This window comes from Cynocephalus volans, chromosome 1 (genome assembly GCF_027409185.1).
Source record: "Cynocephalus volans isolate mCynVol1 chromosome 1, mCynVol1.pri, whole genome shotgun sequence".
Taxonomy (NCBI): Eukaryota; Metazoa; Chordata; class Mammalia; order Dermoptera; family Cynocephalidae; genus Cynocephalus; species Cynocephalus volans.
The window spans coordinates 2282566-2306490 of NC_084460.1; the positions used below are offsets into that span (position 1 = coordinate 2282566).

Here is a 23925-nt window from a genome sequence, read left to right on the forward strand (position 1 = left end):
ATTTAGTCAGGGGAATGGATGACTGTTATTGACTTTTATCATCTTCAGCACATCATGAAATATGAATTGAACAGCTGTACAGTTATAGTTCCTCTGTGGAAACATTTTCAGGAAATATAAAGAGCATAGCGGAGCAAAAAGAGAGGTTGTTTATTGGGAGGAGAATGTTGGAGGTAAAAAAAACAACAACAGGAAATGGTAAAAAAAAGATAGATTCTGTGTGTATACATGAAAATGAGCTTCATCTTTTTTATTATTATTTATTTTATTTCACTTTTTAATTTTTAATTTTCATTGCTATCACTTCACCTGTTTTCTAATTTTTCCTAGAACTAGCCCTGGTATAGTATGTATTATATATTTTAAAATATAATGTGATTTTAAAATAATAAGTTAATCACTTCATTTAATCTTCTCTTAGGCAACTAAAGAAATATTAAATGGTAATATATTAATTGATATTATAATGATTGAAAGGAGTAATTGGCATTACTTACTGTGAGAAAATGAAAGAAAACGTGGGAATTTTAGAACCTGTCGGTGCTTATGGTCTTACTTGTCACCATTGATTAAGGATAAGTTTAGGAATAAATTAAACAAGGACTACTTTCAGCTGTTCAGTTTTCTCTCATTTCAACATAAAGCTTGCTTTCCTTTAAGTTTTTGACAAGCATACAAAGAAAATATATCAATAATTTTATTAATTTCAGTGAGGAAATTAAAGTTCAGCCAAGTCAGTTCAGAGAATCTGTAGAAGCAACTGGAAGGATTTATGAGGAACACAGAAAGTTAGAAGAAAGTTTTACCATTCACTTAGGTAAGTATATTAATTTTTTGTGATTATAAATTATTGTAACAGTTGAAACTTTTCTTATGCTACATGAGAAAAATCCTTAGCATATGAGTAGAGTGTACCCATGTTATTTCTAATTCCAGATTGTGTTCTGCTCCAAAAAAGCCTACAGTTTGTTGGCTATAAGTTTTCTATTTTAGTAAGATTAAATTGTAATAGTTATTAAAGTTGAAAGTTGCGAGGCCCATCTTTAATTATTATTTGTAGCACAGATTTATCTGGATTCTTGCCAAAGAGATTTGTCTCCTGTTATACCAGACATTTGCAGCTATTTAAGTACCTTTCTGGGACTGTTACCTACCCCCAGGAGCCCAGTTGAAGACCATGCATAATTTGAGATTGTTGAGAGCAGATATGCTGGACTTCTGTAAACATAGAAGAAATCATCGAAGTGGTGTGAAACTCCATCGGCTCCAGACAGCTCTGTCACTTTATTCCACATCTCTCTGTGGCCTGGTTTTACTGGTAGATAATCGAATTAATTCATATAGTGGTATTAAAAGAGGTGAGTTAACATAATACCTTATTATTTCATTAAATTCTCCTTGTAATACTGTTCTCACAAAGAAAAGAATTATGGAAAAACTGAAAAATAATTGTAATCACCCTAATATTTTTGTAGACCAAACAACAAACATACCCAGGTATAACTGTTTTAGATTTGTTTCATATTTTAGCATTGGTAGAAGGCTTTGTGATATTTAATTATTCTTGAAATTCTATAATATGTTAAATAATGCTCTTACAGGATCCTTATTTCAAGGTAAAACAAAAAATAATAAAGATATAAATGTATTTTTCAATTTAGAAATAGATCCTGGCTGTATAAATTTTAGTTTATCTGTTTTTTGGTTTTTTGGTTTCTTTGTTTTTTGTTTTTGATAAACTGTGTGCTAGGTAAAATTCTACTTTCCGTCTAGGTACAATGCACTTTTTATGATTATCTGTAAATTTTTGGATATATAAAATGTATTGAATTATTTTTTGAAAAAATTCTGTTTTTGAAAGAAGCTTGAATAGAGTTTATTTCCTCTCATAAACATAAGAGCTTTCATGCATTTTGTGGCACTTTTTGGGATAGATTATGATCAAAGAATATATATTTTTTTTGGAGGCTAGCCAGTATAGAGATGGAGCCCTAGACCTTGGTATTATCAACATGATGCTCTAACCAACTGAGCTAACAAGTCAGCCCCCAAAGTATCTATTATTTAAAGAAGACTTAGAATTGTATTAAAATTTTCTTGCTTATTAATTATTTACTTTTTTAAGTGATTGAGAGATTAAGTTTCTGTTCAAAACAAAACTGGTGTACTCCAACTTAAGACATAATTATTGAAAGGATAAGTGTAAGAAATGATACTTGGAAGACTTCTTTTCTGTTTCTATTAGATCTCATTTTCTCTAAGTAAATACTAAATATTTGATGGTTCACATTTAGAAGCTTGTAAATATTTTGGGTCCCTTAGACTTTGCCACAGTTTGCCAAGAATGCACTGACTTCCATTTTCCCCGAATTGAAGAGCAACTGGAAGTTGTCCAACAAGTGGTGCTTTACGCTAGAACCCAGCGCAGGAGTAAGCTGAAAGAATCATACGGTCAGTAAAACTCAAATTTTTAAAAATTCCACTTCTAGTATGTTCTGTCCCTAATCACTCTAAGGGTATATGGGTCATCATTAAAATCATATAGAAAATTATATTGGCAGAAGTTGGAAAAAGGAAATAAAGAACAAAACCTAATTTCTTCAGAAGCTTGGATTCTGTTCTTAATTTCCTTTTTTTGGATGATTTTCTTCAAGATCCTTAGTGAAAACTATTTTTAAATTTCAGTACTGTGGTAATACTTGAAGTAGGCACTCCATGGAAAGTTGGTGATCTTTTGATCCAAGTTCTATGTCTCTAAAGTGGACATAATTATTACTACAAGGGGCATTGAAATTATAGAGTAAAAGGTAACACAAAATAATACACTTTTTATGTGTTTCATCTTTGATTGACTTAAGTAGAATGAAGTCAGTTTCATGAGTTGGTTTTGGTTCTTTTAAAAAATTGCTATGTCCCCGAATGACTGCTTTTTCTATATGTATCCCCCATACAACATCCTTTCTAACTATTTAGGAAATTTACTGGAATTTTTTTAGCTTATTGAGGTATATTTGACAATTAAAGATGGTGTATATTTAAGGTGTAGGAGTACAATTTGGTGATTCAATATACATATACATTGTAAAATAATCACCTCAAGCTAATTAACCTCACATTGGATAGTTACCACTTTTTCGTGTGTGTAGTGAGAATACTTAAGATCTATCCTCTTAACAAATTTCAAGCATGCAATAGAATATTGCTAAATAAAATCACATTGTTTTCCATTAAATCTCCAGCACTTATTCATCTTGCATAACTGAGATTTTGTATCCCTTGATCAACATCTCCCCATTCTCCCTCCCTCCATCTCCTGGTAGCCACCATTCTACTCTCTGTCTCTGTGCGTTTGACTTCTTTAAATTCCACCTGTAAGCAAGATCATATGCTGTTTGTCTGTCTGCATCTGGCTTATTTCACTTAGCATAATGTCCTCCATGTCCATCCATATCATTACAAATGTCAGGGTTTCCTTCTTTTTTAAGGCTGAATAATATTCTATAGTGTGTATTTTATTTATCCAAATGACATGTACATTGTTTTTATATCTTGCCTATTGAATAATGCAGAAATAAAGATATCTCTTCATGATACTAATTTCATTTCCTTTGGATTTATACCCAAAAGTGGATTGCCGGATCATAAGGTAGTTCTATTTTTAATTTTTTGAGAGACTTCCATACTAGGAAATGTTTTTAAAGCTATGGAAAGAGTTCATGGCATCTTTCATCAGAAGCTCTCTATCTACACATAGGGAAGATATAAGTAAACCAAAAAACTTTGACTCAAATTACAGAATAATTCAGCTGTTTTTTAATTGGAAATTTAAAGTTTAAAAAGTAGTTTCTGTATAACTTAAATTGGTACCAGAAGTTTGCTTAGTTAGGAGCTAAATATTAGGGTGATACTCATTTAAAAATATTTGTAAGGTATGTTTTTCTTATTTTTCTGGCATTTTCATGTGATATCACTGACATAAAATCACAGCAGATGGTCTTTAGTATTTTATTATTTCTTATAAAATCTTGATGTTGGTGCCCAGGAATAAAACTTGGCAAGTTTTAAAATTGGGGCTGCTCAAACCTTTAAAACTGCTTCAGGTACTTTGGATCTTTGGATGCTTTTTTTTTTTTTTTTTTTTTTTTTTGCAACTGCAGTGTTTAAAACATACCATTATAGTACTTTAGGTGCATATGTTTGTATTTTGTAGTAAGCAGAGAGATATTGTTATATCTTTGCTTGCTGTTTTTGATCCTCTATGCAAATTGTAGAAGTCCTCCCTTTCCCCTGAACTAGAGTATGGCTGTCTAGTCTTAACTTGATTAGCATTCACTATAGTTTCCTTATCTATTCAATAGACTTTTAAAAAATGTTTTATGTATTTTTTAATCATTTCCTAAATAGATAAAACTTTCTCACGATTCACAATTCAAACTGTACAAAGGAGCATGCAGTGAAAGTCTTCCTAACTTCCCCAGCCATCTGATTCCCTCTCTAGAGGAAGCCAGTGCTATCGCATATTTACCTACCAGACATATGTTTATGTATATATGAGCACATATATGTGTGTATTTATTTCTTCTTTTTATACAAATGGCATCTTTCTGTACTCTTTTATCTTGAGATCATTTCATATCAATCCATAAAGGCCATCCTTATACCTTTTTGCTGTTTCACGGGAGTCCATTGCAGGATACCTTGTTATTAATCTGTCTCCTACTAGTAGACATTTAATCTATTCCTCATTTTTTGTTGTTATAAGTAGTAATGCATGAATAACCTCGCACATGAATCATTGTGCATGTGTTTGAGCGGTAAGCATATACTATAGAATAGATTTCTAACAAGAATTCTGGGTCAAGGGGCAAATACGTTTATAATTATGAAGTGTTAGCAATTGCTCTCTACAGTGGTTCCACCAGTTTATAGACCCACTAAAGGTAACAAAGCCTTGCTGTAGCAATATGTATTACATGTGACAGTCCCAGGTTGAGTTTTAGGAAATCAGTAGAGAAGTGTATCCTAACAAAGTGACCTTTTAGAAAATTCCAGTATGCCTTTTTATTCTACCAACTTCTTCCTCCATCTCATTCAAACTAGCAATGATGTGATCAGAAACATTTTAATATTATTCTTAGTAGTGACTAATAGCCTGACGATTGAAATCATAATAGGTATGGGAGAAGGAGAAGGATTCTAAGTATATTTATGAGAGAAAGAAAGTTTGCCGTAAATGACAGGAAGTTTTTAAACCACATACAGTTAAGGCAATGCATGTATATCATGGTTTTATTTTGTTCTTGTTCAAGCAACTACTTTGTGGTTTAAGTGAGTCAGTGAAGCAAGTAGGTTTATAAAAGACAACTTTCTTAAAGGAAACTGCATGTTGTTATAGAAGAGCTTTGTGAAAATACTTTCTCTGTCTTTTCTTTTTCTGTGCATGCCTACGTATTCTGCATGTTTACATCCTGATACACAAATACCTGTTTACTCCAAGACATTCCATTGTTTTTCTTACTGGGATTATTAGCATCTTTATATGTCTACAGTCCACAATAAAAGGTCAAAACCTGTTTAATGTGCATTTTATATACATTTTTGAAAAATAAAAAGTAGCCATGTTAGTATTACTAAACAAGGTATTACCATGGAAGAGGGGATGGACTCTCTTGTTTACTTAATAGAGATTCTGTTTGTTCATATCCCATGGAAACAAAATTAGAGTCCTTATTTATTGTCCTTTGTTATCTGCATTCTGATCATTTAATCAAAGCCTATCAGTTACATGGTTCTGTATGAACAAAATATTACATTAAATATGGATTCTAGCAACACAGAGCTTTCTGTCTGTCTGTACATATCTCTCTCTCTGTCTCTTGATTTCCAAAATATTTGTGTTTACAAGATATGATGTTATAAATCAATTCATCAAAGTAGTTAAAAATATTGTTACTTTATTTAGATCATTTTTGAAGCCATAATATTTTGGTATATACAGTTTATTCATTTGAAATTCTGACTTTTCATGTGATTTTCTTTTTTTTTTTTTTTTTTTTAATAGATTTTTTTTATTTTATTTTTTTTATTTTGTTTGTCGTTTTTTCGTGACCGGCACTCAGCCAGTGAGTGCACTGGTCATTCTTATATAGGATCCGAACCCGCGGCGGGAGCGTCGCCGCGCTCCCAGCGCAGCACTCTACCGAGTGCGCCACGGGCTCGGCCCTTCATGTGATTTTCTGATGCTTAAGGCCATTCCAGAATGGATTTCAAAATAGTTTTTAATTTAATTGGAATAAATATACAGTCCCTTAAAGAGAGCCACTTTAAAGGCTAATATTAATTTTGCATTTGTGAGTTCTGATAGAATTCTTATAAATTTCAGATGTATCTTCTATTAAAAAAAATGTATGTATGAAATGCAATTTGTGTTCAACTTTAATAATATATGTTTAATTGTAATGTTTATTTTACCAACATTTATCCTTCTAAGAAATATCATGCCTTAAAAAAAGACAAAGAAAAACCATTGAATATTCAAAAAAAAAAAAAAATTCCATTTGAAACAAAGTCTCACATATCTGTTTGAAATTAATTGTATTTTGTGTCAAATAAGAAATAAATTTCAGGAATGGGCTGAATATAAAGCAATTTCTGATGCTACTGACTATTTACTTGTAGTCCTGAACAAGTTATATCAACAACAGTGACTCAGATTCTAAAAATAAAGATGGCCACACTACAACTATCTAATGAAGTTATTTTATGTGTAGTTAACTTAGTGCCCTTAACCTCCCAGAGAAAAAATAGGGTTTTGGCAAGTCTAATGTAGTTAAGGACATAGGTTTTAGAATCCAAGTATGTGGGTGCAAGACCTGATTTCATCACTTATCTCTGCACGCTTGGTTACTTAACCTATCTTAGCCTCTGTTTCCTCATACGTAAAATGAAGGTAGTAATAATACTTACCTTGTAAGGTTGTGGTTATAGGGGTTTGTAAGAATTAAATGAGACCATCCATGAGAGGTATGTATGCCTGGTATATAGAGCCCCTTAGTAAATTTTTGCTCTTATTGTGATTGTTTTGGGAATAGTAGTAGTAATGTGTTTCCACATGTTCTAATGTTCTTTCATCTTGCATTATCTTATGAATAGATACTGGAAACCAAAATGGAGAAAGTGATGACAAGACTAAGAATGCTGAGAGAAGCTACTTAAATATTTTACCTGGTAAGTATTATTTTATTTTAAATTACTATTTTCTTATAATCACATACATTAAAATCAAAGATCTGAAACATAAATTCTTATGGTATACATTAAATATTTTACCTGGTAAGTATTATTTTATTTTAAATTACTATTTTCTTATAATCACATACATTAAAATCAAAGATCTGAAACATAAATTCTTATGGTATACATTATAAAATGTTTGTTAGTATATCACTTTGAAAAAACATTTTGTATCTGTATAGTACACTTTCACAGATATTCTCCAATGTACATATTTTTATACTAGTACTTTTTTTAGATCCATATGAGAGAAATTGCTCAAGAAGTTGCACAAGTTATATTGTTATTTGTTGCTATTTCAAATTTCCTCTTATGCTTTGTTTCTTAAGGAACCAAGAAATAAGTTTTAATCAAATTAAACAATAGTACAGAGATGTAAACAGTCAAATTCATGCAAAGAACATGGGTCATCTGATTTAGAATCTTATTTCCATTTCCCCTTGCATTTTCCTGCTTTCCATTTCCTTTACTACTCTTGGATATGTTATTTAACAACTGGAAATTCAGTCTCTTGATCCTCCTTCTGAGTGAATTCACTGTAATGACCCTTAATAGCGCTTGTATGACAGGGCATAACAAGACTGGCCTATCTGTGTGCATTATGTGTATAAAGTCTTTTAAACTAATTGGTAAGTTTTACAATTTCAGAAATAGCCACTCTTGATAGTTCTTTGTTCTCCTTTAAGGGAGTTTCCTCACATTTCCTTCCCCAGGTCTTCAGCATATAGGTCACATTACATTTAATCTAAGCAAATTTCATACCCATTTCTGGTATTCATCTTGTCAGGCCCAGTCAGCTAGTTTGTGGTCATCGGCCTCTGAGTTTCCTTCCACCTTCAGATATCCTACTTTAGTGGATAATGTTAGAATCACCACATGCTGTTTTCTTCACTTTGTGGAACAGGAAACCTTCCTCCTCTCCATCTAAAAATACCTTCAATGAAGGATTTATTGTATTTCTCTTCATAGATCCATAATTTAAATCATCCATATTTTGTGGCTTTCTTAAAATGTGCTAATCTTTTTACTATTCTGGAGGTACCAATGTCTGTTTTGTTTCTTCTTTAACTTAACTCTTTATTGTTATATGTGTTTCCTTCTTTACTCTTTTTTGGAAAAAGCCTATAGGTTACTATTCTCATTATTACAACCAAATCAGGAGGGTATGTCATAAGTCTGAGTTAGAAAAGGGAATATTAAACAATTTAGTTAGATATCCTAGTAGCATCTGAATTTTCATTTAGTTAAAGGACACCTACACAATCAGGATGCTTACAGGAAATGAAAAAGATCTAAATCGCAAATTATTTTAAATTTTTAAATTGTGAAGAAAAAGTTTTATTTACGTACTTTAAAGTCAGTAATAGTTTACTTTATCATGATCTAAGTATTTACAGTTTATGTTATCTGATTCTCACAACAACCTTGTAATAAGGAAAGCAGTCAGGCAATATTTTTCCCACTTCATATACAAAGTAACAGATGATCAATAAGTTGAATTGATTTGTCCATGATTACTCAACCAGTAAATGTTAGAGAACACATCTTCTTAACATCCAATCTAGTCCTTTTTCTACGATATCGTATGAATTTCATCATTACTGCCAACTCCATGACCCCCATTTTATTAATGGGTAAAATGAAGCCAAGAGACAAGTCATTTAAGGTCAAACAAAGCAGTGCCAGTTTGGAGAGTAGGAGCACCTGACTTGTTCACTAAGTCATCCTGCCTCACTGCTGGACCATGGCCCATATTTAATACTATGATTTCCATCAGCTGAATTGTCAGTAGGAGTGTAGGCAGTAATGCACTCCATCCGGCCCAGAAGGGTATTATCTCATATAGTGTAGTGTGTGTCTTTCATTGCCTTCCTGGGAAAGTATAACTAGACTGTTCCTCCCCAGACAATTTTCTTTTTCCTGTCTCTTTTTTCAATTCATTTTGGTATCTCTGTCACTGTTCTTTCTTTGATTTCTTTTTCTGTTTATCTAGTTCCTTTATCTCGTTCAAGTTAAAAAAAAAAGAAGAGCCCTTTGCCTGGGGTCTGTCAGAGGCATCTGTGGGTACAGCTTTTGTACACTGGTAACAGAAATGTTGGACATAGTGCTAAAAGTATACTAGGTACTTGTAAATATACCATGTGTTTATAAGTAAAATCCTAAGATAATGACCTTGAAGCAAGAGGGAGCAGAATTTGTGAGGGCAAGGATTAATAGTGGAAGAAGAGAGATGAGAAAACCTTTCCTAGAAGGACATGTCAGAAGTTCCAGGGAGGAATGTGTATTTGTGAAAATATATTCTTTATATGTTTTATATTTTACTTATTTATATTGACAGAAACTACAGAAAATAGAAGCTGATGAGATTTTTCTTTGCTAGTGAGGCTACATATAAAAACGAATGATTGTAGGAGGCACAGATTTTAAGAATTGAGAAACACTGTTCCAGCATTCAGCCTAAAATCTTTCATTAAATAAATGATCTAAAATCATTCATTCAACATATCTTTATTGAGTACCTTCTGTGTACCAGGTACTGCTCTGCATGCTAGAGATAGAACATTAAACAAGATAGAAAAAATCCCTATAGACATGGAACATAAACCCTAATTTCTTTAAAATAATCTATGTAAACAAGAATTTCATTGCTAAGAGAAGATACAACAGAATAATGTGAGAAAGAGAATGAGTGAGGGCTGGGGAGTCCTATATCAGATAGGATAGTCAAGGAAGACTTTTCTGAGTGGGTAACATTTGATCTCAGATGAAGGGAAAAAAAGAGAGAGAGAGTAAAAGGTGACAAGAAGTCAGGTCAGACGGGCCTTGGAGCCCACAGTAAAGAGTTTGGATTCTGTTCTAAATGTAGTATGAGGCTCTTTCAAGTAGGGGAGCGATATCTGATTTATATTTAAATCATTTTGGCTGCAGTATGGAAATGGTTTGTAGGTGGGCAAGAATGGGCGCAGAGAGATCAATTAAGAGGATATTACAAAAACCTAGGTGAGAGGTGATGGGAGAGTGAACTAGAGTGATAGCCGTAAAAGTGGAATGTTCAGATTTGGGACATTTGTTGGAAATAGAACTGAAAATATTTGATGTTGAACTGGACCATGCATGCGGGAAGAGACATTGAGGGAAAGAAAGGAATTAAGGATAACTTCTATATTTCCATCCCAAGCAACTAATTGGACAGAGATTGGTCTCATTAATTGAAATGAGGAAGAGCAGATTTAGTGTGTGGGGAAAACAGATTGTCAAGTAACATGTTTTTACATGTTAAGTTTGGCATTTTAATCATTTACATCAAAATAAAGATAATGAGTACTTATTTGATTTGTTTACTCCTTGGTAGTCACTTCATATCAATTCATAAAGCTATTGCAAAATTGTTCTTCTATAATAGCAAAATTGGCTATTGTCTCTTATTTATATTACCATCTTTTCAAGAATTGAGAATCTGTAATCATAGTCACTTCCGGAGTCCCATTTAGGTTCCTGATACATCCTTACTAGTTCAACACATTGACTGCCCGTTGCAGTTATTTGTAAGTCTCATTGATTTGAATGAATGTAATTTGTGCATTTGAAAAATCACGATTGTATTTGTTATTCACAGGAGAGTTTTACATTACACGGCACTCTAATCTCTCAGAAATCCATGTTGTTTTCCATCTTTGTGTGGATGACAATGTGAAATCAGGAAATATCACTGCTCGTGATCCTGCCATTATGGGACTCCGAAATATACTCAAGGTCTGCTGTACCCACGACATCACAACAATAAGCATTCCTCTCTTGCTGGTGCATGATATGTCGGAGGTAAACAGATAGAAAATCTCGTAATTTTGTGAATATGTTAATATGTTTTATGACTGTGTTATGTGTTAATATTGTATAATAATCTGCCTTACATTTTAAAAGAACTTTTTTTTAATTAACGGACCTTTGCATCTCCTATCTGGCTAATAGAATTGAGTGACATATAATACAAAACGGTGAATAATCCTTAACCATTTGTGTTCAGAGAATTAAAGCATTGTCGTATAGTAGGTAAACTAGAAAATCAAAATAATCTTTAGCTTTGGATAAGGCATGTGCCCCTAATCTTTCTCCCCGTCCTTCTCTGCTTCCCCCTTCTCCTTCTGCCCCTCTTCTCTCCTTCCACCTCCTCCTCCTCCCTCCTCCCCCTCCTCCACCTCCTCTTCTTCCTTCTTTTCCTCCATTTTTGTCTTAAGTAGCATCAGATTCTTATCTCCACATTTACATTTGGCTTAGGTTAACATTAAAATTAGATTGCATTCTCTGAGTATGTATTAATAGGTAATGGAAAGAGATGGTAGGTGACAGGGAAAAGCCAGCTTTAGTTTAACATTTTCTCAAGGATGTTCTTTGGATAATATAAGTATTGGTTTATACAGTTAAGATGTGGCATAATTACTCATCCATTTTATTAGGTCATGTAATTTATTTGATATTTTTAATTCTAAAGTCTCTTAATGACTGGTTTTACTCTTGCTTTCTTTTCCTTACCCACATAAAAACTGGTTAGAGGACATAAGTTGTAGAAATAATACAAAGGCTTAAATTCAACTTCAGATGGTCTGCAGAAACAATGGAGCCTCAAACCACATGGGTGCAGACAGGTCCTTCTAGGAGAGCCAGTGGTCAGACTGGTGATGAGGACCCATAACAGTAACTCTGTGCCTGCTTGTTTTCAGGAGGCATTTTTAAAAAAGCAAAATTGCTGACTGGTAAATGCAGATTGTGAAGGAAGTTTAATAATTGATTTTTAAAAGTTATTTACCCAAATAAAAGATTTGTATAAATACTATTTTGTAAAAGACAGTGTAAAAGATTTTATGTTTTATTTTTTAGACTGAGTCTCCACTTACACTCATTATATTACAAGAGGCCTGATTTTAATTTCAATGCACTATATAAGCACAAAAATAACTATTCCATCTAAGACAGGATGATTCTAAATGGTTTCCCACTTACAGTCTAGTCTGATACATTTTCACAGACACATTGTTGTTTTAAGACAGTTCTGGCACCATCCTATGAAAACTGCATTAGACTTCCAAATTTCTCATTCCATATGCTTCTGTAGCCTCAGTCATACCTAATGTGGTATCAGGATTGATGGACAAACATGTTTGTTTGTTTGTTTGCTTGATCATTTGTTTTCCCACTGTAGCTTTCTAAAGTTTTAGTTCCATCAGGAATTTTTAGCTCTTTTAAGTTATCATCACTAACTGGTTCATCTGGTCTTTGGGGAGTAACAAAGAAAAGTTTATGATGAATTCCTTCCACAAGGAAAACATCCAACCATTCCTGCAGCTGGACTCCTGGTTAACCAGTTTATAAAAATGGTTATATGTAGGTGGGAAATAACCTCAAAAACAGTGTTTCCAAAAGTCACTAAGTTCAGATTTACTTCCAGACATCTGATACTACTAGCATTCCCTTTCCCACAATGTTACAAAAGTTACATGTTTTAAATTGGGACAGCCAGCTGCAGAACATTAAGTTTGTTTCCAGAGTGTCCAATTTAATTCACAAAAGTATATTGAGCCATGATCCTCCCATCTGTTGTATTTAAACATCCATTCAGGTCAAGAAGTTTATTCTGCAAACTCAGACAACACTACACAGGATATAGAGGTAATATTTGTTTTAGCTTTCATACAAGGATCCCAGATCATTTTCAGGTGATGTTTTTCAACTCTAACAAACAGAATCTCCGGACACTCAGTTACCATTTTAATGTGTGTATGGTAATGGTGATATCTGAAACAGTCCATGTCCTATGACAGATAAAAGAACTAGACAGATAAAAGAACTAGAGAAATTAATTGTAGTTTTAAAAGAAAAGAAAAAATAATCTATAAGCAAAAAGAAAGACATACTGGCATTATCTCTACAGATCTTTGTAATCTGAAGATACTGTTGTATGAGAGTCAATCTAACCTAATAGATGTCGAATGAACCTGAAAGTCAAGAATCCTGAGTTCCTGACTTCCTTTTATTTTTAACTTGTTGAATAATTTGGGGGTTAGGAGTTTTAGCTTTGTAATTATTTTCAATGAAGATGTTGTTTGTTTTTAACTTTTTATTGGAGTATAATACACATATAGAAAAATGCACATAAGTATATAGCTCAAATTTTCACAAAGTGAACATCCATGTAACCAATACCAGATCATGAACCAGAACATTACCAGCACTCCAGAAGCCACACTCATGTTCCCTTCCAATCACTTAAATTGCACCACTGTTTTCACCTCAAAAAGCAGGAACTGGTTGGGTTTGTTTTTGTAGTTTATCTTCTATCTGGCTTCTTTCATTCAATATCATGTATGTGCCATCTATCTATATTACTGTGTGTGGTTGTAGACTGTTCATTCTTATTGTTATGTGTTATTATATTGTGTGACAGGGCCACAATTATTTGCCATTCTACTATGTATAGACATTCGGGTAGTTTCCAGATTTTGATTATTATGACTAGTGTTACTACAAACATTCTATTACGTATCTTCTGACGTTTCTGTTGGGAATATACTTAGGATGGAATTGTTTGGTCCCAGGGTATGTATATGTTTAGCTTTGGTAGATACAGCCAAATAGTTTTCCAAAGAGGCTGTACCTACCCTGTTGTTTTTGGATGTGAAAACAAGAAACAAAGCAAGACTGTTTTCTGATAATGGCTGTGAAACTGATTAATACAAGTGTTTCAGGTACCTCATACATATATGAGGCACATATTTGAGAAGTAAAGAATAGTCTTGGAATTTTCCCCATTGATGCACAAACTCAGGGAATAATTCTTATATCTAACTTCCAGAACATACAGTGAAAACTTGAAAGTACATACTGATTAATTCCACAGTTCAGCCTTACCCTAATCAGAAGATTCAAGTTGAGTAGTCAACATATGGCCATTAACTTTAGATAGAAGGTATTATCTCAATTATAATCAGAATTGAGATTTTAATTTCAATTTCACAGGTTTAGAATCTACTCTTTGTTCAATTCTCACCTTCTAAAGCATAACAGTAGAGCCCAAGTTTCTGCCTCAGTTCCAAGGGTCTATGAAGTGTTTCACATGATCCATACAGCTTCTTCAAAGGATTTTTTTTTTTCTGAATGCATTTTTAACAGGCATGTCACTAAGATTTAGTCATTTTGCCATTACTTAGAACTAATTATCAAAATCTCTCTGTACTGTTACCTAACCTACTGTCTTGTATATCTTATCTACTGTATAATGTCTACTAAGATTTATTTCCAGAAGTGAGCTCCTTGTGAAACTACTGGCCACATTCTATGATGACATCCAAAAACTCATATCTTCTCATGACTTTATTGACTTCTTTCTTTAAATATATTTTTTGTTACTATGTTTATCATTACACAATGTAATCATTTTTTTGTGGTACTTTACCAATTTCTTCCTAACCCCCTTCTCCTCTTTTCCCATCTCTGGTGGCCTCAGTTCTGTTCTCTCATTTTGAAAGTTCAACAAATTTTTGTGATTTTTATACCTTTATTTATTTTTTTATTTATTTGTTTATTTTTTTTAGCTCCCACTTATGAGTGAGGACATGCAGTATTTCTCTTTCTGTATCCAGCTTATTTCATTTATCATAGTTTTCTCTAAGTTCATCCATTGTCACCTCTCCCCCAGGGTGACGGAGACACAAAGGATTACTCAAAGCCCATTTCTTCTGAGCCATGAAAAGCCCCAAAGTGGTTAATTTCTAGGAACCCTCAAGAAAGAGGCATTCCTCCTTGGAAAATAACACTGAACTAGGGTCTTCTCTCAGTATTTATTCTCTAGGCCAGAAAGTTACAGAAAAGGAACATAGGTGGTTACAAAAGAACAGTAAGATAATTGTCATGGCAACAATCATTAGATTTAGCTGCACCAAGGACATCTGCCCTTACAGCCAGCAACTTTGCTGTGTTACAGTTCTTTATCTGCAACAGAGACTTTAGCCCAGGGAAGGTTTCCTGTCTTTTGCAAGCTTAACATTTCTCTGTGTAATTTTTAAAAGTTAAGCTATACCTGAAACTACAGGGCCTTGGAAGCTAGGCCCTGTGAAATACATTTGCTTTATAAATGTTAGTATACTCCACAATCCATGTTGCTGCAAATGGCAGTGTTTCATTCTTTTTTATGGCTGAGTAGTATTCCATTGTGTAAATATACCATATTTCCTTATCAAGTCATCTGTTGATGGACATTTATGTTGGTTATAACTCTTGGCTATTGTAAATAGAGCTGTGATAAAAATGGGAGTGCAGGTGTCCCTTGAACATAAGGATTTCCATTCCTTTGGGTATACACCCAGCACTGGGATTGCTGGATTTTATGGCAGTTCTATCTGTAGTTGTTTGAGGAACCTGCATAGTGTTTTCCATAATGGCTGCACTAATTTACAACTCCACCAACAGTGTAGGAGGGTTTCCCTTTCTCCACATCCTTGCCAGCATTTGTTATTCTGTCTTTTTGATAACAGCAAGTCTGACTAGCATGAGGTGATATCTCAATGTGGTTTTGATTTGCATTTCCCTGATGCTTAGTGATATTGAGCATTTTTTCATGTGTCTGTTGGCCATTTGTATATCCTTTGAGAAATGCCTATTCAGCTCCTTTGCTCATTTTTTAATTGAGTCGCTTGATTTTTTACTAAGGCTGAGTTCCTTGTATATTCTGGATGTTAATCCCTTGTTGGATGCATAGTTTGAAATATTTTCTCCCATTCTGTAGGTTGTCTTTTCACTCTGTTAATTGTTTCTTTTGCTATGCAGAAGCTTTTTTGTTTGACATAATCCCATTTGTTTATTTTTTCTTTTGTTGCCTGTGCTTTGGGGGTCTTATTCCTAAAGTCTTTGCCCAGTCCTACTTCTAAAGTGTTTCTCCTGTGTTTCCTTCTAGTAGTTTTATAGTTTTGGGTCTTATATATATAAGTCTTTAATCCATTTTGCATTGATTTTAGTATATGGTGAGAAGTACAGGTCTAGATTCATTCTTCCACATACGGATGTCCCATTTTCCCAGCACCACTTATTGAAGAGGCGGTCCTTTCCCCAATGTATGCTGCTATTGCCCCTGCCAAATATCAGCTGGCTGTAGGTATGTGGGTTGATTTCCAGATTCTCTATTCTGTTCCATAAGTCCAAGCATCTGTTTTTATGCCACTACCAGGCTGTTTGGGTTACAATAGCTTTGCAGTAGAATTTAAAATCAGGTAGTGTAATGCTTCCAGCTTTATTTTTTTCTTTTTTGCACAGGATTGCTTTGGCTATTTGGGGTCATTTGTTGTTCCATTTTAATGGAAGGATTGTTTTTTCTATTTTATTCGCATTTTGATGGGGATTGCATTGAATCTGAAGATCGCTGTGGATAGTATAGACATTTTCATGTATTAATTCCTCCCATCCAAGAACATGGAATGTCTTTCCTTCTTTCTGTGTCCTCTTTTATTTCTTTCAACAGTGATTTTTTCTCTTTGTAGAGATCTTTCACTTCCTTGGTTAAATTGATTTCTTGGTTTTTTGTTTTTTGGGTTTTTTTAGCAACTGTTATAAATGGGCTTGCTTTCTTGATTTCTTTTTCTATTTCATCATTGGTGAATAAAAACACTGCTAATTTGGGGGTATGGATTTTATATCCTGCAACTTTACTGAAATCACCAGCTCTAAGAGTTTTGGTAGAGTCTTTAGGTTTTTCAGCATAGGATTATGTCGTCTGCAAACAGGGACAGTTTGACTTCATCTTTTCCAATCTCGATGCACTTTATTTCTTTCACTTATTTCTGCTATGATCTTAATTATTTCTTTATGTTGACTAATTTTGGGATTGGATTTTTCTTGTTTTTCTAGTTCTTTGAGGTGTAGCATTAGATTGTTTATTGGAGATCTGCTATTTTGATGTAAACATTTATTGCAATAAACTTCCCTCTTAGTACTGCTTTTGCAGTATCCCGAAGGTTTTGGCATGATGTGTCTTTATTTCATTAGTTTCAAGAAATTTTTTGATTTCCTGTTTAATTTCTTCTTGGACCCATAGGTCATTCAGGAACATGTTGTTTACTTTCCATGTATTTGTAGTTTCCAGAGTTTCACTTGTTATTGATTTCTGGTTTTAATCTGTTATGGTCTGAAAAGATATTTGAAATAATTTCAGTTTTTAAAAATTTGTTGAGACTTGATTTGTGACCTAACATGTGGTCTATCTTGGAGAATTTTCCATGTGCTTTGTTGGATGAAATGTTCTCTAGGTATGTGCCAGGTCCGGTTTGTTTAAAGTGTAGTTTAAATCCTATGTTTCTCTGTTGATCTGTTGCCTAGATGATCTGTCCAGTGCTGAGAGAGGGGTATTCAAGTCCTCTATCATTATTGTATTGGGATCTGTCTCATTCTTTAGGCCTAATAATGTTTGCTTTATATATTTGGGTGCTCCAATGTTGTTGCATATGTATTTATGATTGTTGCATCTTCTTGCTGGATAGTGGCTTTCTTTGTCTCTTTTTGTGGTTTTTGGTTTAAAGTTTATCTTATCAGATATAAGGATAACTGTTCCTGCTTGTATTTACTTTCCATTGGTGTGGTATATCTTTTCCATTCCTTTATTCTTAGTCTGTGCATGTCTTTACAAGTGAGGTGAGTCTCTTGAAGACAGTCTGTGGTTGGGTCTAAGTTTATAATCCATTTAGTCTGTGTCTTTTGAGGGGGGCATTTAATACATTTACATTTAGGGTTGTTATTAAAAGGTAACATCTTAATCCTGGCATTTTATCAATTTTTCTTTGAATGTTTTAAATATCTTCTGTTCTTTTCTTTACCTGTTACTTTGTCTTTGATTTTGTTGGTTTCTTAGTGGAATGATTTAGTTTCTATCTCTTTCTCATTTGCATTTTTGTTCTACCAGTGGGTTTTGTTCTTTCCTGTGTATTTGTGGTAGTGGTTATTGTTTTTCAGATTCCAGATGCAGGACTCCCTTGAGGAGTTCTTTTAGGGCAGGTGTGTGCTGATGAAGCCCCACAGGTTTTGTTTGTCTGGGAAATACACTATTTCACCCTCATTTCTGAAGGATAGCCTTCCAGGTATAGTGTTCTTGGCTGGAAGTTTTTTTCTTTTAGCATTTTAAGTATATAATCCCATTTTCTTCTGGCCTGTAAAGTTTCTGTTGAGAATTCTGCTGTTAGTGTGGTGGGAGCTTACTTATAGGAGACTTGATGCTTTTCTCTCGCTACTTTCAGGGTTCTCTTTCTCCCTTTGAGCTTTGCCATTTTGAGTATAATGTGTCTTGGACTTTTTGGACTGAATCTGTTTGGGGATCTTTGAGCCTCCTGAATCTGAAGGTCCGTGTTTCTCCCTATACGTGTTATTTTCCATTATTATTTCATTGGATAGGGTTTCTGTGCCTTTTTCTTTCTCCTCCCCATCTGGAAAACTCAGGATTTGGATGTTTGTGCACTTAGGTTGTCTGCTAGCTCTCTTAGATTTTCTTCATTTTTTTAAAATTCTTTTTTCCTTTTTTTATCTGCCTGGGTTATTTTGAAAAGACTATCTTCAAGATCAGAAATTCTTTGTTCTGCTTTCTCTAACCTGGTGCTTAAGCTCTCAGTTGTGTTTTGTATTTCATTGAATGAATCCTCCAGTTCCAGGAGTTGGGCTGCATTCTTTTTTAAGGTACTGATCTCTTTGTAAATTTCCTCCTTCACACCCTGAATATTTTTTCTCATTTCATTATGTTGTCTAACTGAGTCTTCTCATATCTCATTGAGCTTCCTTAAGATTGTTGTTTGGAATTCCTTTACAGTCATTTCAAGGGTTTCCTGCTCTATGGGGTCTAGTACTTGAGAATTACTGTACTCCTTTGGTGGTGTCATATTTTCTTGGTTTTTCATATTTCTAGTATCTCTGTGTTGGTGTGTGGTCATCTGGTAGAGCAGTTGCTTCTTCTATTACTCTGCAGTGGGCTTTGAGGAAAGAGACTTGGTCTTATTTTTCTGGTCTCCTCTGGTGACTGTCCTTATGTCGGTGCAGTCAAATGGGCAGTGGGCTGTCTGCACAGTGGCTATGGTGCCAAGCTGCCCTTGCGGTGGCAGTGGCTGTGGTGGACCACCCATGCAGAAATGGTGTTTTCGGCATGCACCTCCCTTTTCCTAGGTGGTGGGTGCTGCCCCCAGCTCCTGCCTAGAACCCTAGGCATGCTCCTGCCTTCTGCTGGGTAGTGGGTACTATCTGCAGCTCCTGCCTAGGACCTCGGGCATCCCTTATTGACTTCTGAAGCTTACATTTACCTTTTCTAAGTACCCAAAGCCATTCTTTTTAGGTGTTGGTTTTCATCAGAGACAAATGACAGGATTTAAAAAAAAAACCTGACAAGCATCTACTTTAAGTTTGGGATGGAGTCTCTATGTAGGCATATGGAATATATTAAAACAGCTCAGGTGTGTGTGTGTTTGTGCACATGTACATGTAGCTGTTTAGTATTTTCATTCAGGTTCATATGCTGCTAAGCAGCATTAACTTAAAGTAAGCTGAATATGAGGGTTTATATCATCTGAAAATTAAATTAATTTTTGGACTATGTCTGTCTCTTCAGATATATGCTGGGATCCTGCCATGATTTGGTATTTTCATATGTTCTCTAAGTAGCATTGATGACACTTTGTCATTAATTCCCATCATTCTGAGGAGTGTGAAGTTCTTAATTTGTCTCATAGATATTTGCTCTAGATCCCACTGTTAACCACACATATATAAAAAGCAAGAAAGCATGGTATTTAATGGATAAAATGTGATGATCTTTGGATAAGTGGGGCAATGAAAGGACTTGATTATTTTTTCCCCATTTACTTTTGATCATACCATCAGAACCAACCCTATTCTAACTTATGCTGCAGTCTTTCATCATTACCATCGTTATCCTGATGTTAATTTATTGTTATAATATATATTCTGTATGCTGGTGTTCAAGGCTAGCCCTTCAAAACTCTGTGCTTACAGTTCACATTAATTGCTTCATGTGAGTAGTGATGCTTAGACTTGACCTTAGCCTGAAATGTATCATAGATGTCAATGAATTACTCTACAGATTATAAGACAAATTACTGTGAGATAATGATTTTGAGTGTTTCTTTAAAATAGTTAAAATAGTAATGATTCCTTTATTCTGATTATTTCCATGGTATTTCAAAAAATATGTTTTAGAATAATATCTTAAGGTGATGCAAATACTCAGTTATACTTTATATATATTCCTACCTATGATTCTTGAACAGAATGTTTAATATAAGTGAAAGATAAGTAGGCCCTTAAAGAAATGAGACACCATGAATGAAAACCAGCAGAAACAACCAAACATAAACATGTATACACAAAGACTTGAGGCACCGGAATTCTGACAATATAGTAGTTGATTAGTGTGTTTAAAGAACTTGAAGACAAGCTTAAAATATCTTCAAGTAAAAAAGATGCTACGAAAAATGACATTGCTAAGAGAAATTTTAAAAGACCTAAATGAATGCAAATATATACTGTGTTCATGGATTGGAAGACTCTATATTGTGAAGATATCAATTCTCCTGAAACTGATTTATAGATTTAAATTCCAATTAGAATCCTTATAAGGCAATTTTGAATATATTGACAATCTAATTCTAAAATTCATATGGAAATTCACAGGACCTAAAATAGCCAAAACAATTTTGGAAAAGAACAAAGTTGGAGAAAGTACACCACCTGATTTCAAAACTTGCTATACAGCTACAGTAATCAATGCACTGTGATATTGGCTAGCAAAAGAATAAACTATGGGTTAAAAGAACAGAATAGAGAATCCAAAAATAAATTCATACATATATGATCATTTGATTTCCAGCAGAGATACTAAGGCAATTCAGTGCAAGAAATGATAGTCTTTTCAACCAGTTGTTTTGGAAGAATTGGATATTCATATAGAAAAAAATAACCTTAACCCTTACATTATATCATATATAAAAATTACCTTAAAATGGATCATGGACCTAAACAACAGAGCTAATACCATTAAGTTTCTAGAGGAAAACGTAAAAGAAATCTTGATGACATCAGGTTAGGCAGGTTAAGATTTTTTAGGACACAAAAAGCATAAACCATAAAAGAAAAACTTAATAAATGGTACTTCATCAAAATTCAAAACCTTTGCTCATCAAAAGACAGTATTAAGAAACTGAAAATGCAAATCTCAGGCCGTTGCATGACCTTGAGCAATTCACTGTACCTCTCTGAGCATCTTTTCTTTTAATTTACAAAAAGTTATTTTTTGTGAGATTGTAAAGTTCCATGTAAACATAAGACATTATTATTGTAGTTTTTAAAGCTATCTGCATTGTCTCATAGCTGTAGCATTTCTTAGTCACCTGCTCTCACTGTACATTATGTTTTTAGCTAAGAGGAAACAAGACAAAAATCCGGACACTCGTCCCTCCAGGCATGTGTGTACTCCCATGAGGCACTGTGGCTGTTTTGTAACAACCTTATGAGGAAATACTCTTCCTTTTTGTGAACCTGAAGCAGAGAAATTTTATAAACATAATTTAAAGTTAAACATCAGATAATTCTACTAGTCACTTTTAAAAGTTTCTAGGACCTTGGAAAAGAGAATTCTTTACTTTTTAGCCCACTAAGAAATCAGACTCCATCTATTTATCAATACTAAAACAAGGAGTCTTAGACACAAATTAAAAAGTAGTTTCCCATCAACCCTATTTCTAGCTACAGAGAAAGTCACTCTTTTTAAATTTCCATGGACAAAAGATAATTTACTCAACCTATATTTTTGGGCATCGGTATGCCCAGCATTGTAGAAAGCATTGCGAAGATAATAAAGGTGAGTAAAAAGTGCTTCCTGGGCTGGCCCCATGGCTCACTCAGGAGAGTGCGGTGCTGGTAGCACTGAGGCTGCGGGTTCGGATCCTATATAGGGATGGCTGGTGCGCCCACTAGCTGAACATGGTGCAGACAGCATCGTGCGGAGGGTTGCGATCTCCTTACCAGTCAAAAACAAAAAGTGCTTCCTGCCTTCAGAGAGCCACAACTTAATAACTTAATAAAGAAGAGAAAGCATGAATCCCACCCTCCTGCCTATTTCTCTGCCACCCTCCCGCACCCCCCAAAAACCCCAGGATAAAATGTGATCATTGAAATAAAAGAACAACAAAGTACTTTGGGAGTTCAGAGGATGGTGACATCATTCGTAGCTGGAGAAACAGGAAATTCTTTAGGGAGGAGAAGGCTATTAAGCTGGACATTGAAGAAGGAAGATTAGGTTTCAATAGATGGAATTAACAGAAAGGGTATTCTAGGCAGAACAAATGGATTGAAGGAAAATGGGGGGAGGTGGGTGAAGAAAGGTTTAGGTGTTATTTATGGCACATTAGGACACAATCGTAAGTTGTTAAAACAGGAATGTAATGTGATCAAAAATGTACTTAAGATAAGTTAGCAAAATCAGAGGTTTGGAGGGTAAATATTAGAGTCTAGGAAACTGGATAGGAAGCTATAGCAGCAAGGATGTTTGAGGTCACAAAGACCGTCAGAGATAGATGAAGAATTAGAATAATTTGATGACACATCAGTCCCAAGCCTGGGTGGGAGGAGTTTCATGAAAGAAGGGGAATGATCACTAATGTGAATTATACAAGTAAGGTCAATTAGAATAATACTGAACAAAGGTCTGGTGATTAATAACATTGATGGTCTCACATATGGCATTTTCAGTGGAGTGGAGTAGTTGGTAAGAAAGACATTTGCCTTTTCCATTCTCATTCTTACCCAAGTACCAGTGAGATCATGCTTTGTGATAACACAACAGATTGAATGTAGAGGCAGATATGAGAATCCAGATGTCTTCTATTCAGCCAGACACTAATGAGATTTGCAGAAATACAAAACATTACTGGGACTTCTGGTCAAGATGACAGAATAGAAGGTCCCCAGCATCACTCTCTCCTACAGTTAACCAATTTACAACTATTAAAAAGCAACAACAGCCAAGCTGGGGCCACTAGAGCTCAGGGGAAGAGGAAGAGAGACCTACAGAGTTCATGAAAGTAGGAGAAGCCACAATGAGAGAAAGAAAGGACCCTCTGATCTTTTTGAATCCCAGCCACTTCAAGGCCAGCCCTGGTGAACACATAGAGCAATAGCGGCAAAAGCAGCAGATGTGCCCTTTGTATGAAGTTGCTTGGAGACTGCAGGGGAGAAGAGGGCCTTGGTTACCCCCAGGCCAGCAAAACCACTACCAGGGTTTCTTTGGACCCACATAGGAGCACAGGGCCACAGACAAATGAAAATTGGAGCCACTCAGAGGCCAGTGAGTCATTGCAAGGGACCAGTGCACAGCCCATCCTGTGGTAAGTGTTCAGAGTGCAGGCGGTAGGGGAGACCGGCCACCAGGGGAACATTGGGGCACAGCTCAGACGGATGATCTGCCCTCCAGTCATCACAGGACCATTCAGTGGACACTGGCCAGGAATATAGAGCTGCAGATGGTGCTGAAAAGTCTCAGGCCTAGACCAGAGTTCCCACACAACCCAGGTGTACCAGACCTCACAAGACCTGTAAGTGCTT

The 23925-nt window shown here is 34.7% G+C and overlaps 1 protein-coding gene across 4 annotated transcripts in view; it reads left to right on the plus strand.

Moving 5' to 3' along the window:
• Window positions 1-23925, plus strand: part of FERRY3 (FERRY endosomal RAB5 effector complex subunit 3) — a 49647-nt gene that overhangs the window by 21999 nt on the left and 3723 nt on the right. For 3 of the 4 annotated variants that reach the window (XM_063104185.1, XM_063104192.1, XM_063104179.1), the window contains 5 exons: window positions 711-817; window positions 1161-1358; window positions 2323-2451; window positions 7153-7227; window positions 10910-11112. In XM_063104185.1, coding sequence (XP_062960255.1) covers window positions 711-817; window positions 1161-1358; window positions 2323-2451; window positions 7153-7227; window positions 10910-11112 — 712 coding nt within the window. The remainder of the gene's footprint in view (window positions 1-710; window positions 818-1160; window positions 1359-2322; window positions 2452-7152; window positions 7228-10909; window positions 11113-23925) is intronic. The other variant, XM_063104202.1, reaches the window with a different exon arrangement.